The 17,831-nt window shown below is 40.1% G+C and overlaps 1 protein-coding gene across 6 annotated transcripts in view; it reads left to right on the forward strand.

Annotated features, from left to right (window-relative positions):
* The window catches only part of RABGAP1L (RAB GTPase activating protein 1 like), an 800,696-nt gene that overhangs the window by 606,341 nt on the left and 176,524 nt on the right, over nucleotides 1–17,831 (forward strand). For all 6 annotated transcript variants that reach the window (XM_078000298.1, XM_015123648.3, XM_078000303.1 and 3 more), the window contains one exon: nucleotides 6,561–6,689. In XM_078000298.1, the coding sequence (XP_077856424.1) occupies nucleotides 6,561–6,689 (129 nt within the window). The remainder of the gene's footprint in view (nucleotides 1–6,560; nucleotides 6,690–17,831) is intronic.

Genomic DNA, 17,831 nt, shown 5'->3' on the forward strand with positions numbered 1-17,831 from the left:
CTGAAGTGCAGTGGTGTGATATCGGCTCACTGCAGCCTCCACCTCCTGGGTTCGTGCAGTTCTCCTGCCTCAGCCTCCCAAGTAGCTGGGACTACAAGCATGTGCCACCACGCCCAGCTAATTTTTTTTTTTTGAGACGGAGTCTCGCTCTGTCACCCAGGCTGGAGTGCAGTGGCCGGATCTCAGCTCACTGCAAGCTCCGCCTCCCGGGTTCACGCCATTCTCCTGCCTCAGCCTCCCGAGTAGCTGGGACTACAGGCGCCCGCCACCTCGCCCGGCTAGTTTTTTGTATTTTTTAGTAGAGACGGGGTTTCACCGTGTTAACCAGGATGGTCTCGATCTCCCGACCTCGTGATCCGCCCGTCTCGGCCTCCCAAAGTGCTGGGATTACAGGCTTGAGCCACCGCGCCCGGCCCACGCCCAGCTAATTTTTATATTATCAGTAGAGATGGGGTTTTTGCCATGTTGATCAGGCTGGTTTCAAACACCTGACCTCAAGTGATTCACTCTCCTCGGATTCCCAAAGTGCTGGGATTATAGGTGTGAGCCACCGCACCCGGCCTGTTAGTTCTTATGTAAAAGCTGGTAGAGTTATTTTCTTTATTTCCAAGGGAAGAAAACATGCCTTTGCTTATTCAAATTGTCTAAATCCTATTCATATTATCTTCTGGCTAACATTACTTAACTAATGTTGGGAAAGGAGTTGCGTTTTCATTATTTTACTCTTCCCTCGCCATTGTTCTGAAAGCAAAATAGAAAAGCTCTAAGAATTTCCCAGTTGAAGAACAGCCTTTCCAGTTTAAGTCAGTTTTTCTAGCCTGAAAGGATTTTGTACAGTGAGCACAGATGTATAATTGTAAACCAGAAGCCAGCACAACCTATTTTGAGTACTTGGTTTGGCTTTCGAAGTATTAGTTTGCCTTTTAGGGGTACATTTTTAAAGCATAGATCTTATGATCACAAGATCATGCGTTAAGCCTCTTCATTGTCAGGGTAAGGGCTTAGTATTCCTACAATTATAAACTCAATTATAAGCACTAATTATCTGCATAGCCAGCTCATTAATAATTAGTATGTGTGCAGGCGTGGTAACTCACTCCTGTAATCATAGCTACTAGGAAGGCTGAGGCAGGAGAATGGCTTGAGACCAGGAGTTAAAAACCAGTCTGAGCAACATAGCAAGACCCCATCTGTAAAACAGACAAACAAACAAAAAAAACCAAATTTGCCAGGTGTGGTGGCGCATGCCTGCAGTCCAAGCTGCTAGGAAGGCTGATGCAGGAGGATTGCTTAAGCCCAGGAGTTTGAGGCTCTAGTGAGCTCTGATTGTGTTACTGCACTCCAGACTGGATGACAGAGCAAGACCCTGTCTCTAAAAGAGTAACAACAATAATAACAATAATTAGTACTAGGATGGTGAGATAGTAGTACTAGGATGGTGAGAACTGGTTCTGGAACCCTGGTTGAAGCCATGTTTTATTTTCATGAACAGCACTGCTACTTATATTTTAGAATAACAACATTACATTAATGCTTGACATTCATAAAGCTTATTTATTTATTTATTTTGAGACAGAGTCTCACTCTGTCACCTAGGCCGGAGTGCAGTGGTGCAATATCAGCTCACTGCAGCCTCCATGTCCTGGGTTCAAGCAATCCTCCTGCCTCAGCCTCCAGAGTAGCTGGGATTACAGGCACGTGCCATCACGCCCAGCTAATTTTTGTATTTTTAGTAGATATAGGGCTTCACCATGTTGACCAGGCTGGTCTCGAACTCCTGACCTCAAAGTGATCCACCCGCCTTGGCCTCCCAAAATGCTGGGATTACAGGTGTGAGCCACTGTACCCGGTCTGTAAAGCACATATATTTAACAAAATAATATGTACAGGATGATTCAAATTTTGTTAAATATGTGTAAGATATGTATGTAATGATGGGGGAAAGGACTATAAATAATGTAATAAAATATTAATTATGTTTATCTCTGTAGTCAGACCTTATGTTAGGCTTTTAAAAAAATTTTTATTTTGGGCCATGAATATGTAATCAAGAAAAATTGCGTGACCCCACCATGTGGACAATACACATACATATGTACGATTTATGATTGAAAAAGTATTCTTTAAAAAAAAAAAAGCCAAACGACTTTTGATAAGTTCTTAGTGAAACATCCAAATCTTTGCAGAACAAGAAGTGTCTGTCCCTGGATTGTAGAGGGAAAAACCTTTTAGATACAGTTGTCAGCAAATGGAGAGTTATCTCTGTAAGCTTATAATCTGCTTATGGCATTACAAAGGCATTTGAGGTGATACTTAATGATTATGGAAGTCTCTCAAAGATAGAAAATTGGAGGAAAAAACCCATTAGAATCAAAGTAGGACTAACTACAGGTTGTCTTCTAGAATACTGGCAAGCAAGGTTTTTGTTTTATGTGTTTTTTGCTTACTGGCGTTTTTGTTTTCATTCACAATGAAATTAGGTGTATTGTAGCGCATAAGAAGAATATAAGTTCTTGCAATTTAGACTGCCCACTTTATGGAATTAAAAATATCAATGAGGCCAGGCACAGCGGTTCACATCTGTATTCCCAACACTTTGGGAGGCCTAGGTGGGAGGACTGCTTAAGGCCAGGAGTTTGAGATCAGCCTGTGCAACATAGCGAGACCCCCATCTCTACCAAAAACAAAACAAAACAACAACCAAAAAAAAATTATTTTTTTTTCTTTTTGAGATGGAGTCTCGCTCTATCGTCCAGGCTGGAGTGCCATGGTGTGATCTCGGCTCGCTGCACGCTCCACCTCCTGGGATCATGCCATTCTGTCTCAGCCTCCCGAGTAGCTGGGACTACAGGTGCCTGCCACCATACTTGGCTAATTTTTTTTTTGTATTTTTAGTAGAGATGGGGTTTCACTGTGTTAGCCAGGATGGTCTTGATCTCCTGACATCGTGATCCGCCCATCTCAGCCTCCCAAAGTCCTGGGATTACAGGCATGAGCCACTGCGCCCAGCCAAAAAAATATATATTAATACATAGCTGGCATGGTGGCACACGCACGTAGTCCTAGCTACTCAGGAGCCTAAGGCAGGAAGGTCTCTTGAGCTCAGGAGTTTGAGGCTGCAGTGAGCTATATTGCACCACTGTACTCCAGCCTGGGCAACAAATCGAGGCCCTGTCTCAAAAAACAAAAAACAAACAAACAAACAAAAAATCAGTGAGAGCAAGGTACTGCTTTTAGCCACTAAGATATCTATTTTTGAGCATGTTTGAGCAACACAGATACTATCACCCCTTATATTTCTTTTGGAGCTCAAAAGATGCGTTCTTATGCCTTAAATTATTTCATTCTCAAGTACTTTTGTGTGTGTGTGTGTGTGTGTGTGTGTGTGTGTGTGTGTTTGAGACAGAGTTTCACTCTTGTTGCCCAGGCTGGAATGCAATGGCGCAATCTCGGCTCTCTGCAACCTCCACCTCTTGGGTTCAAGTGATTCTCCTGCCTCAGCCTCCCGGATAGCTGGGATTACAGGCATGAGCCACCACGCCTGGCTAATTTTGTTTTATATTTTTAGTAGAGATGGAGTTTCACTGTATTGGTCAGGCTGGTCTCGAACCCCTGACCTCAAGTGATCCACCTGCCTCAGCCTCCCAAAGTGCTGGGAATATGAGTGTGAGCCACCAAGCATGGCCTCATTCTCAAATACTTGTGATTAAAGATATTCCCATTTTTAAAATGGGAAAACTTACATAGCACTGCAAGTTTGCCAAAATTGAAATTAAAATGAATTTATTACATTCTTTGCAACCTTGAGTACCTTTAATGTGTCAAGTACTCCAGAGGCCGAGGTTAGCAAATTGAATAAGATGCAGTTTTCACACCTTTGTGTACTTGAGCCTCCCTGCCCCATGGTTGCCAGATCTCTCTTCTTGAGCTTAACTGAGCTGGGCGATCCATGTGATATGCAGGAATATCAACACCAGCAATGTCTAGGAAAGGACAGCCACAGGGAACTCTGGCTTCTTGTGTCCAGAGACTCAAGCTGAGTTGGGCTTCAGCCCCACCCTGGTGGGAACCTCATTGCTGTACCCTCCCTGAGACTATTAGCCTCTCCCAAGCAGCATCTCTGCCTACATGGCCATCCCTGCTTGACCAGAGGTCCAGTGTGTGAGAACATAGGATTCCTCATTCTTGATCCCTATCTATCTGCCTTTGTGTGTGCTAAAAGGCTGGATTTGAAATTAGGCCTTGGCAATTTTAGAAAATTAGATAACTGTGCTACTGTCTGCAGAGAAGAGATTGCCCATCACCATTTTGGGGCATCTGTTTCCAGGTAACTAGAGGTTAATTGCACTAAAAATAGAAGAGGTGCCTTCAGAGGACTTTCAGTAGTGAAGAAAGGGTTAATCCTGTTTCTCTACAAACCCTGGAAGCAGTTTGTCTGGAATTGTCCAAACCATTACCAGAGAGCTAATCATCAGCACTGGTATTATATATGAAAAAGGAAGGCTAGGGATGTGTGGTATGTCTGGTAGAATTGGTAGCTGGATGCTTTCCCCCATAATTCAGCAATTGGTATTTTAGTTAGAAAGGCTCTCTTCAGACTGAAGTTGTTTCCAGTAACTGCCTTTTCCAACTAAGTTAAGGTGAGTTGAGAGCATGCTAAGCATTCTCCACTACTTGTTGCTATCGCATCTGTATATTTATGAGGAAAGAGAAATCTGAGATATACTGGAGTTTTTTGTTTTTTCATTACTACTGTTAGCCTAGCTCCATTGTTTGATTACTAATTTGTGGACTTTTGTGAAACTGTCTGGTGTGAATATGTTCTTTTCTTTCACATTTCTGTTTAAAGGGCAGGGGAAAAGGGAAGCAAACTGTAGCAAAAGAGAGATGAAAGTAGATTTCATTCATTTTTTCTGTTACAAATTTTAATTGAGTGCCTCCTATATTCTGGTCATTGTTCTTGTTGCTGTGGATATAGCAGTGAAAAAGACAGACAGAGAGGGGAAGAAGGGGAACAGATGTAAAACTGGAAAGTGAATTAGTGGGGAATGGGCTGGGAGGAAGAATTTAAGTGCTCAGAGAAGGTTTCACTCAGATCTTATATTGGAGCCAAAATGTAGATTACAAGATGTTGCTAAGATTGGACTACATGTCTTGCTAGTCATGATAATGACTTGGACCAGGGTGGTGATGACGAAAACTGAGACCCTGTTACAAGCAGGAATTTCTCTGGCCTGCTGCCTACTTTTTCAGTGCAGTCTTTAATCAGCTTTACATTTAAATTTAAATAAAGTAATATTTTGACATAGCATATAGTTATGTGATTTCTGGGTGCTTTTTTTAATTGTTGAAGTTTTTGACTATTAATTACTAACTGTAAAACATCTAATTTGTTTTTGGCTTCTATATACTGATCTTCCTAAATCTATATGTATCACAGTGTTTGTGAAAGTTGTTTATAGCTGTTTATTAAAATATTTATTGTCTTTCTTATTATAAAAGCGTTATACAGAAAGTATAACAAAATATAATGAAAAAAATAACCTGCAGGGTGCAGTGACCCACGCCTGTAATCCCAGCACTTTGGGAGGCTGAGGTGGGAAGATACCCTGAGGCCAGGAGTTATCAGCTTGGGAAACAGAGTGAGACCCCCATCTCTATAAAAAAAAAAAATTACAAGTAGCTAGGTGTGGTGGTGTGTGCCTGTAGTTCCATCTACTCAGGAGGCTGAGGCGGGAGGATCACTTGAGCCTGGGAGGTTGAGGTTGCAGGGAGCCATGATTGCACTATACACTCCCACCTGGGCAACAGAAGGAGACCCTGTCTCAAGAAAAGTAAAAATAAATGGTAACCCATGATTCCACTTTACAGATAAACATTTTGTTTTCTTTTTGGTCTTTTTTCTGCACACAGATATATTTATTTCCAAGTGTTTTTTTATTTTTTGAAGTAGTAAATTTGGTAAACAATAGTTTTCATAAGAGTTCAGTAGTTAGGTGTTTTGTTTCATTTACTTTTTCGTAGCCTTCTTCAAGGTATGGGATCAATTTCCTATTCTTTTCACTTGAACTGCTGCTGTCATTAGTTGAAAAGCCATCTTCCCATTAGGTGTTTATTGTGTAATTCTGATGTATTTTGATTATATTTTCTATGTCTTCAGCCAGCTTTTTAATAATATCCTTAAAATGTTCATTGAGCTGAAGTCACAGATTAGTCCTTGAGTTCAGTTTCTTTTCCTTTTTTAGATTTATTCTTTTCTCAGAACTATAACATGGTAAGCTTTGCCAGAAACCATCATTCTAATTTTCAGCTAATATAAATTCAGTATGTTAGTTTGTTAATTAACTCTTAGATTGCTTCTATGATTTATGGTGATTTATTTCAGCTGATAGCAGTATCATCTAAATATTGAAATGTTAGAAATATCTTCTTAAAATGTTTGAATTAACTTAGATCTTAACTATAAAAGTATATTCAAGAAAATATAAATTATTTTTGAAATATATTTGTCCTCAAAGCAGGATGAAATGTAATGATGATTCTTGATTATTATTTTGCAGACTTCAAAGGAAGACCTTCTGCAGGCTGATTTTGAAGGTGCTTTAAAGTTCTTTAGAGTTCAGCTTCCAAAGAGATACAGGGCAGAGGAAAATGCAAGAAGACTGATGGAGCAGGCTTGCAATATTAAAGTAAGACACATGAGTTTTTATATAATAAAGGTAAAATATGAGTTCGGAATAATACAGCAAATTATGTAAAAAAATTTTTATATGTTGCAAGGTTTGATTATGTTTAAGGTTAGATTGTGTATGAACTGGTTTCTCCCAGATGTGTTTGCCAGGCTAATATGTGTATAGTAGCTGTACTTTCTAGTAGGACTTAGAGTGAAAGTTGGCAGGCTTAGATTATAACAATAGGAAGACAAACATTTATCTCATAGGTGGGGCTCTAGAGTGGGCTGCTGTGATAGTGGTTTCCATGGAAGCAGACTTAGTATTTAGCTTTTGCCATCTGTTTTAAGATTATTTAGGACAAAGCAAGAAAAGATTTCTTAGGCAATGCTTTCATTTCTCTAAGGGACTTGGAAAATTTGAGTCTTGATCTGCCCATTCCCATCCCACACCTGCCAAATATCTCTGGATACATTGTCACATGTCAGATAAAACTAAACACATTTTATAAATCAATTTGAAATTGAAAACTCTTTCCAGAAAGTTGTAGTATTAAGGTGAGAGAGCATTCTTAAAATATTTGGAACCAATTTACTGATGCTAATTCTTATACCTCTACAATATGCCAAGGTATCTTTTTACCCACCCATAACATAAATATAAATTGTTTTCCTAAACAAACAGAGATCCTGGTCTTAGGGACTTTACATTCTTGCAGAAGGAAACAGAAAATAAGCAACATAATAAATGTATTATTTATTTAACATGTTAGAAGGTGATAAACAGCTGTGAAAAAAAAAGAGTAGGAGAAGATAAAGGGAAATTGGATTGGTGGGGGAGCAAAGGTTATGATTGTTTTTAGATAGTCAGCATGGACCTCACTGAGTCAACAAAGGAGATGAAAGATTAGTCATGGAGATGTCCCGGGGAAAAGCTTTCTAGGCAGAGGCAACAGCCAGTTGAAAGGCCCAGAGACTGTCTCATGCCTGGGTGGGCTTGAGGAACAGCAAGGTCAGTGCAGCTGGAGTGAAGTCAGTGAAATGGGAGTAGTAGGAATGCTCACAAAGAGCCAGAAAATGTAGACCATTGTAAGCATTTAGGCTTTACTTTGAGCGAAGCAGGGAGCTCTTGCAGGGTTTTTAGTGGAGCAGTGATATGATCTGTCTGAGATTTTTAAAGGATCACAATGGCTATTTTGTTAAAAACAACCGTAGGAAGGTAAGAAAGGTAGGGACATCAGACAGGAGATTTTGGAGTAATCCTCTTGAGAGATGATAGACTGAACCAGGGTGTTAACAGTGGAGACAGAGATGGAGATGGAGTGGAGATGGAGATGGTTGGAACCTGGGTATTTTTGAAAGAGAACCAAAAAGATTTCATGATATATTAAATGTGAGTGTGAGAAGAAAAGAAGAGTTAAAATGATTGCACAAATTTTGAACTATGCAACTAGGAGATAAGAGTCACCATCAGTGTATTAAGCATATTACTTCAAAGGTACTTTGACCAGACTTCTTTTAGGCACCAGAGCCACTGTAACATTTTTTTGTGTAACACAATTATTTTGAATTTAAAGCAAATTATAAATGTTAAAAAGTACAGTTCAACACTGAAAGTAAGTAACTGGGCAGAAAAAAATTATTTTGTCTTTCAAGTGAGCTTTATATTCAAAGAGATCATTTTCCAAAGCTATCGTAAGAAAGATGGATTTCTGAAGTTTTCATTCTGAAATGAAAACTCTTGAAAGCCTTCACGACTGGTTGTTTTATTTGGCCAAAGTCTAAACCACATTTATTTGTAACTTTGAAAGTATATTCTAGGCTGGGTGCGGTGGCTCAAGCCTGTAATCCCAGCACTTTGGGAGGCCGAGACGGGCGGATCATGAGGTCAGGAGATTGAGACTATCCTGGCTAACACGGTGAAACCCCGTCTCTACTAAAAATACAAAAAATTAGCCGGGCGAGGTGGCGGGCACCTGTAGTCCCCGCTACTCAGGAGGCTGAGGCAGGAGAATGGCATGAACCCGGGAGGCGGAGCTTGCAGTGAGCTGAGATCCGGCCACTGTGCTCCAGTCTGGGTGACAGAGCGAGACTCCATCTCAAAAAAAAATAAAAAAAAGAAAGTATGTTCTAGTGGGCATGATGCCTTTGACTGAATTTTGTGGGTGGTGAATTTGAAAGGTAGGCTTCAGCCAACTGATTGTTTTGGAGATGCCAGAGAGAAGTATTGTAAATTGGGTCAATGCTGTAGGCATCCTTTAAAATAAAATATTTATTTCTAAGAATATAAGAGTGGAGAAATAAGAGGTATAGGTAAGGTGAAAAGTTAAAGGTTTTTAAGGGAAATCTCAGAGCATTGGCAAGTCACTGAGGACAAAAAAAAAAAAACCAGGAAAACAATTGAAAAACATGAAATGTATAGGGAAAAATTTTTTCTCCAACATAATTTATGAAGTTCCTGGAGGTGGCTAGTTATTATCAGTCCAGAAACATGGGATCTGAGAGATGGAGAAGCATAAAATGTTAGAAAACAAGTTCAAAATATAATCCAAATGGACTGTTCCTGGAAGGGAAGTGCTGGGTACAACCAGAATAAATGTTTTTGGACATGAGTAGGGAAATATGAATATTTTTAAAGCTTTTAATATGGTTTCAATAATTTAAAATGTTTAATAATTTACTATGTTTTAATAGTTTTTTTGTAGGGTTTTCTTTGCATTATCTAAGGAGAATGCCTTTTTCTTGGGTATTTAAGACGGTATCCACAGGACACCATTTCATTTATAACATACAATTGTAGAGTGAATGATTGTGAGGCAGATATGAGGTGAAACTGAAAGAAGGAAGACACGAGTAGTCCAGTATTGGGCTGGAATTGTGCTGGGACTAGAATGTGGGTCTCCAATCCAAAGGTCTAAAATTGTCTTTAAACCAAGACCTAGATTTTGGTTGCTTTTATGTCAAGACTGTGACTCTATGTACGTACTTATATACAAACATAACTGAAGAGATACTTACCCTTACACTGAGGCACTCTGATGGTTTTTGTTCTATTATATTGTATTTCCTTTTTTTTTTTTTTTCGAGATGGAGTCTCATTCTGTTGCCCAGGCTGGAGTGCAGTGGCGCAATCTCTGCTCACTGCAACCTCCCAGGTTCAAGCAATTCTTCTGCCTCAGCCTCCCGAGTAGCTGGGACTGCAGGCATATGCCACCACACCCGGCTATATTTGTATTTTTAGTAGAGACAGGGTTTCACCATGTCGGCCAGGCTGGTCTCGAACTCCTGACCCCAAGTAATCCATCACCTCAGCCTCCCAATGTGCTGGGATTACAGGTGTGAGCCACCATTGCCCAGCCTATTGTATTGTATTCTATTCTATTTTAAACTTCTCCCCAGATCCCAAGAAAATCCCCAAACCAAAAGGCTGACCACAACCCACTCAATCGATTTTACAATAGCTTGTAGCTTTGAAAAAACACCAAGACCTGTCCCACCATTCCTACCACCTCCCCGTTCCCCATTCTGATCTACCACAACCCATGAGAGGCTGTAGACGATGAGGTGTTACAATAAATAATGGAAGTGCATGTGTGGATAAGGATGTGAGTCATCATGCCATCATTACAGCAGCTTGTGCTGGCAGTTGGAACTTTTAGGAGATGATGGACTTACAGACTGAGACTTATGTGTTAGACAAAGCATTCATGGACAAAGGTGACTGCAGGCATGGAATAGGCAAGAAACTCCTTATCCATAGCCTGTTTAAGATTAAAGATAGAATTTCTGCCAAAAGTAATCACGTTTTTAAAATTTTAAAATTGTTTGCAAAGTTGGTGTTATATATAGTTGTATCTTTTTTGAATGGACATGTTCCCATTGAATTACTCCCCAAAATAATCACTTTCCTTTAATTTTAAGGAACTGTAACCAGTGATTTCAGTGAAACTGAAACTGACTTTAAAATAGTGCAGCAGTTGCAAGCAAAAAATAACTTGTTAGCTCTGTATGTGGTTTATTTCTGTGAATGTACCAACAAGATTTGTTAATAAAGCACATTAGATTGGATAAATAATTTTATTTTTCTAAAACTTGCATGACATTAAGTATCAGGAACATTTTCAATAGCTTCTAAACTGGTAATTTAACTAATGTGATTCCAGGTTATTCTAATACCCTTCTGTTCCTATGGTTTCAACTAGGCTAAAATCAGAAAACATATTGACCCATCAGGCTTTACTTTGAATAGTCATTTGGTTACTTTCAATATTGAAATCAAGACCTAAATAAAAGATGCTTAAAGTGCCTAATATGAATATCCTGTACTTTCCCAGGGAGTCAGTTTGTATTAAATATCATAATTTGATTTTTGCCTTATAGTTAAAAATTCTATCATTGCAGAGCTTCTTAAATTTGGGTTTTGGCTTCAGAGACTCTGAATTACCAGAAATTTGAATTTCTTTGTATGAACGTATGAGCATTTTGTTTTTCTTGGTAACATAATATATAGCCTTTTTTTTTTTTTTTTTTTTTTTTGAGACGGAGTTTCGCTCTTGTTGCCCAGGCTGTAATGCAATGGCGCCATCTCGGCTCGCTGCAACCTCCGCCTCATGGGTTCAAGTGATTCTCCTGCTTCAGCTTCCCGAGTAGCTGGGATTACAGGCATGTGCCACCACGCCTGGATAATGTTGTATTTTTAGTAGAGATGGGGTTTTTCCATGTTGGTCAGGCTGGTCTCATACTCCCGACCTCTGGTGATCCGCCCTCCTTGGCCTCCCAAAGTGTTGGGATTACAGGCGTGAACCACCGCACCAGGCCTCATAATACATAGCTTTATTAAGTGCATATACACATAATCTTCATAATTCTTGATCTGATTACCTGTTTTCTACATATTTTTATTCAATACCATTTATATTGTATGAGGTTGAATTGATGAAATTACCATTCCTGTTGGTCAGAAACTGTCAGGTATTTGATGGTTGTTTGTGATTCAGTATTTTATGCCTCCTTACAGCTCAGATAGATGCATATGTAGCTTAGCTCTATGGCCATGCAAACTTTTCCTGAAAATTATTCTCCGAAGGTTAAGAAACAAGTCTTTTTTTTTTGAGACGGAGTCTTGCTGTGTCACCAGGCTAAAGTGCAATGGCACGATCTCTGCTCACTACAACCTTCACCTCCCCAGTTCAAGCGATTCCCCTGCCCAGCCTCCCGAGTAGCTGGGACTACAGGTGCATGCCATCATGCCTGGCTAACTTTTTGTGTTTTAGTAGAGACGGGGTTTCACCGTGTTGGCCAGGATAGTCTCAATCTCCTGACCTCGTGATCCACCCACCTTGGCCTCCCAAAGTGCTCGGATTACAGGCATGAGCCACTGCACTCAGTCCAGTCTTTTTTATTTTTAAAGTTGATTTTTATTTGGAATAATGTTCCAAGTACCATATTTACAATGGACTTCACTAGTAGCAAAGTTCTTAAGCACAATCATCCCAAATTTTCTGTTGGTAGAGCTTTATAATAGAGCATTTTAAAATATGTTAGCTTATTTCACTTGTATTTTATTAGTAAAAATAATTTGAGCAAAATTAAAATGCAAAATCTGACATTAACCTAAAAGAAGAAAATTAGGAAAGAAAAGTTATTTATTGAGTGCCTGTTGTGTCCCAGGAACTATGCCAAGAGGACTTTTCAGAGGAAGTAACAGTTAAAATGAAACCTGAAAGATTATTAGGAGTTAAGGAGTGTACCAAGGCAGGGAGAAGGATGTTTCATGCAGAGAATATGCAGAAGCCCATAGGTAAAAAAATATGGAGTTGCCCAAGACCTGAATGTAGGTCATGACTGGAGAGTAGGATGCAAGGAGGGAGAGGGAGTTAGGGGAATAGATAGAGAAAAGACTAAAGAGGTAAGCAGGAGCCAGCCAGCTTGTGCAGAGCCTTCTAAACCATGGTAAACAATTTGGATTTTATCCTGAGGGGAGTGACAAGCACTGAAGGATTTAAAATAAGAGACATAAATTATCAGGTTATTGTTAGGAAGGTCATTCTGGTTGCTGTGTGGGAATGGATTGAAAGGGTTAAGATTCAATATAGGTGACAGACCATTTCAGGAGCTGTTGCAGTCATTTAGGTGAGAAGAGACCAGAGTTTTTGCAATGGGCTGAAGAAATAATGGATGAATTCCAGAGACATTCAAGACATAAAATTAACAGATTTTAGTGATTAGATGTGAGCATCAGGGCAGATAAAGAGAGCCAGTGATAGCACTTAGGATTCTTACTTAAGCAACTTGGTGAAAATCACACTGAGAAAGGAAACAAACAAGAGAACAAATTATAAGCACTAAAGATAATGAGTTAAATTTTGAATATGTTAAGTTTGTGGTACATATCCACAACTCATATCCAAGTAGATATAAATATCTAATAGGCAGGTGGATACTGAAGTGAGATCTGAGCTAAAAGTAGACATTTCAGAGTCATCAGCATTGAAACCATGGGAGTGGGTGAATTCTCATAGAGGAGTATATACAATGAGCAGAGAGAAGGTTGGAGGATAGATGCATTCACATGTAAAATACAGACAAGGGAATAGAAGCTGGTGAGACTAAGAAGGCAGGAAGAAACCCAGAAGAGTATGAATGTGAACACTAAGGGAAAAGGTGTTTGTTTTCAAGAAGGAAGGAGTTGAACAAGTGCCGGTGGTACCTAGAGATCATGTATAAGGTACTGAGAAGTAGAAAGTGGCTATTGTGCAATATTTAATGAAAAGATATCCTCAATGGTCTTAATGGAAGTAGTTTCAGTGAAGTTATGACAAATAAAAGCCAATGATTCAAGGAATAAATAGCAGGTTAGTAAATGGAGAAATGAAGATGAGACTGTTTTTCTAAGGTTAGTATGGGGAGAGGATGGAAAATGGAAGAGATAACCAGTAATTGGACTGGGCATAGTGGCTCACACCTGTAATCCCAACACTTTGGTAGGCCGAGGAAGGAGGATCACTTGAAGTCAGGAGTTTGAGAGCAGCCTGGTCAACAAAGTGAGACCCCATCTCTACAAAATATTTTAAAAGGCCAGGCGCAGTGGCTCACACCTGTAATCCCAGCACTTTGGGAGGCTGAGACAGGTGGACCACTTGAGCCCAGGAGTTTAAGACCAGCCTGGGCAACATGGCGAAACCCCATCTCTACCAGAAAAAAAAAAAGAAAAATTAGCCAGGCATGGTGACATGTGTCTGTAGTTTCGGCTACTTAGGAGGCTGAGATGGGAGGATTTTTTGAGCTTGGGAGATGTGGGTTGTAGTGAGCTAAGATCATGCCACTGCACTCCAGTCTGGGTGACAGAGTGAGACCTGTCTCAAAAATACCCCCCAAAATTATCTGGGCATGGTGGCACATGCCTGGAGTCCTAGCAACTCGAGTGGCTGAGGTGGGAGGATGGCTTGAGCCCAGGAGTTGGAGGCTGCGGTGAGCTATGACTGTGTCATTGCACTCCAGCCCAGGTGACAAAGCAAGACCCTGCCTGTCTCTAAAAAAAAAAAAGAGAGAGAGATAGCAAGCCTGAGAGTAAGTATGAGAGAGAGAGAGAGAGAGAGAGAGAGAGAGAGATGAGTAAGTACAGGAGAGAGATATAAGAGGATATTGAGACCAAGATGGATTTTTAGAGGATGGGAAAGATGAGTCTTTAATGCTAAAAAATGTCCAATGAATCTTAATTTCTTCTTTGAGCACCTACTATATGCCAGGCATTGTACCAGATAGACCCCAGAAATATGAGATTGAGCAAAAGCACATATGCTCTCAGAGCTCATGGAATTCACAGTGTTAATTTAATCACCTTAATAAATGTATACTTACAGAATGAGATAAATGTTCAGAAGAGATATATAAGGATATACGAGAGCAAAGAGCAAAGGAACCTGACTTTGACTCAATGATCTAGGGAATGCATTCTTGAACTGAGATTACAAAGTATTCCAGACTGAAAAGCAGCATATGCAAATCCTGTGAAGAGGGAGAGAATATAGTAAGTTGTAGAAACTAGGAAAAGGCCAATGTGACTATAGTTCAGAGAATGATGACGGTTGATATCCAAGGACCAAACCACTTCATCTACCAATAAGAAGGAAAAGCCCACAGAAAGAGCAAAGTTAAAAATTAAATAAAGAAAGGGAAATATGTTAACAGAAAAAGGACTCTGAAGAGGTAAGGGATTAATCTCAAAAGAATGGACCTTTCTTTCATTGCAAGCTGGAGGGAATAGGCAAGGGAAGGATGGGGAAAATGGTGAATTTGTAGTTTGGTGAGGAAGAAATTGAGGATATTTCATTTGAAGTTTTCGATTATTTCTGTTAAACAGTATCTAGAATGAAGGGAATGCAGTAAAGTGACAGCTTTGAGAAATATGGAAGAGCTTTTAGACTGGAAAAACTCAAAAGAACAGCTAGTCTGTATTGTTGTAGACTATGAGTTCATAGTGGCAAAAATCTGCAGTGTTTTGTAATTTTCTCTAGAAACATTCAGTAGTCCAAATGTATATATGAAGAAGACAGACAATTATTTTAACCGCAGTTGAGGTTTGCCAACATGAGACAAAGGAAGGACATGGGGCCAGGGCAGTGCTGTGCTAGTAAACTGTATCTTGGGTTGGGGAGTAAGAGGGAGTAGAGAAAGAGGTATCCCTGATTTGTAGCATTTGCCCATTTCCATGGTATGAATACCCACCATGGCCAAATTTCAAGCTACCAATGACTTAACTGCCCCACTCAATTTCTGAATCTTAAGAGTCACTTTTGAGCTGGTAGTTGCTGACACTGGTACACCACAGGGTTGAGGAGATAAGGCTAGTAGCAGGAGAGTGGTTGACATGATGGGAAATGGAGTCTAATTAATAGAAAAGAGAGTGAAGATAGATGGGACTGAAAGACTGCAAGAAAAGGGCCTGGGAGAAGGGAGCAAAGAATTATTGGACTCAGGAAAAATGGTGGAAGAGGAGATTAATTCACTTATTGGTGGTTACCCAAGATAAAAAGCATCTTTTTCTCAAAAATTCTTATAAGAGAGCTTTCTGATATTAGAAAGTAATACTGCCCTGGGCCTTGAATGGTGACTCGCACCTGTAATCTTAGCACTTTGGGAGGCCGAGGCGGGCAGATCACCTGAGCTCAGGAGTTCAAGAGCAGCCTGGCCAACGTGGTGAAACCCCATATCTACTAAAATACAAAAAATTTGCCAGGCATGGTGGCACGTGCCTATAATCCTAGCTACTCAGGAGGCTGAGGCATGGGAATTGCTGGAGCCTGGGAGGCAGAGGTTTTAGTGAACTGACATTGCACCACTGCACTCCAGCCTGGGCTACAGAGTGAGACTCCATCTCAAAAAAAAACTGCCCTGTGCTCATAATTTCCAGTGATCAGCTCAGATTAATTAGTGGCAGCAAAAACAGGCCAATTACTATTTTGGCATTCATAGCCACCTCCTATGATTTGCTTCTCTTTGTCCTAATAATTCTGCCACCATCACTACCATTTTACTCTGATCACATGATTTAAGGGTTGGAAATGCATTGTTGGAGGAATAGACAAAGATGGCAGAGGCAATGCAGGTAGGCGGAATGAGGGAATGAGGGAATGAGGAAGGGCACTCATGGTTAAAAACAGAATCCTGACCTGGCATCTTCTCACACACCAAAATTGTCTTCCTACCCCATGCTAGAGAGGTGGCTGCCAATGATAAGATGTTACTTATCACCTACTTGCCTCAGAAAATTCTAAGTTCTGCTCCAGCCCAATTACCTATATATTGTGCTGGACTATTTTCTACTTTCCCAAAGTTGCAAATACAATTTGATCGTACCCCTCACAAATCATGTTTTTAATGAGACAGTGGTAGATTCCTTTATCTAGAATTTAATATTTTTTCTTCTAAGACCTCCATATTCGTAACTGGATTTGAATGTTTTTGAAAATAACTTTCATAGTAGAGCAAAACTGTAAAGAACAATTGCATTAAAAGCAATTTACCTCTAATTTCTTCATGCCGTTTGCTATTTATTGCTGGCTGTTGTTGCTGTATGTGAACAAGAATGTACTCTCTGAAATAGAAGCTTTCTTTGAATTAGCATTGAGGTCCTACAGAAGTTTTTGTCAACTTCCTGAATCTAAAATGTGTGCTTTTATGTACACCATTGAAAGGGTTCATTTTTGATTAAAACACATCTTGTGTTCCTTTTCTATAAAAACTTCTATATATTGACAACCACATTTGAGTTGTTAGGTTTAAAGTGTCATAATCTTCTGCTGGAGAAATGTTATCATGTTATAGGATACAGAGATGTGATAATTAACAAATTGATAATGAAGCCAGGTGCAGTGGCTCACGCCTGTAATCCCAGCACTTTGGGAGGCCAAGGCGGGTGGATCACGAGGTCAGGAGTTGGAGACCAGCCTGGCCAACATAGTGAAACCCTGTCTCTACTAAAAATACAAAAATTAGCTGGGCATGATGGTGCATGCCTGTAGTCCCAGCTACTCAAGAGGCTGACGAGGAGAATCGCTTGAACCCGGGAGGCAGAAGTTGTGGTGAGCGGAGATTACACTGCTGCACTCCAGCCTGGGCAACAGAACGAGACTGTGTCTCAAAAAACACAAACTGGTATTTAAGTAGTTTCTATATCAAAGCATTTGCCACTGTTTGCCTTTGAGACTTCTATTAACACTCATAGTCCTCAGTGCACCTTAGATTGGGGTATTGTTTTATTCCCAGTGAGCAGGGAACATATTAATGTTGGACATGTTCTGAAACAGTTGATAACAGGCAGAGGAAACAGGTCAGAGTTCCAGATGCTTAGGCATCAGGCACCTTTCACATTTAAAAAACTCAGCTTTTGTGGCCCTTCCTAATCAGCTAGAACAGTGGTCTCCAACCTTTTTGGCACCAGGGATCATTTTCGTGGAAGACAATTTTTCCATAGTGGAGGGGGAAAGCATTAGATTATCCTAAAGAGAGCAGCCTAGATCCCTTGTATCTGCAGTTCGCAATAGGGTTCGTGCTCCTATTCTCATAGGAGCTGATCAGACAGGAGGCAGAGCTCAGGTGGTAATGCTTGCTCTCCCACCAGGCACCTCTTTCTGTGTGGCCCGGTTCCTAATGACCAGTA

The sequence above is a fragment of the Macaca mulatta genome, chromosome 1, assembly GCF_049350105.2.
Source record: "Macaca mulatta isolate MMU2019108-1 chromosome 1, T2T-MMU8v2.0, whole genome shotgun sequence".
NCBI lineage: Eukaryota > Metazoa > Chordata > Mammalia > Primates > Cercopithecidae > Macaca > Macaca mulatta.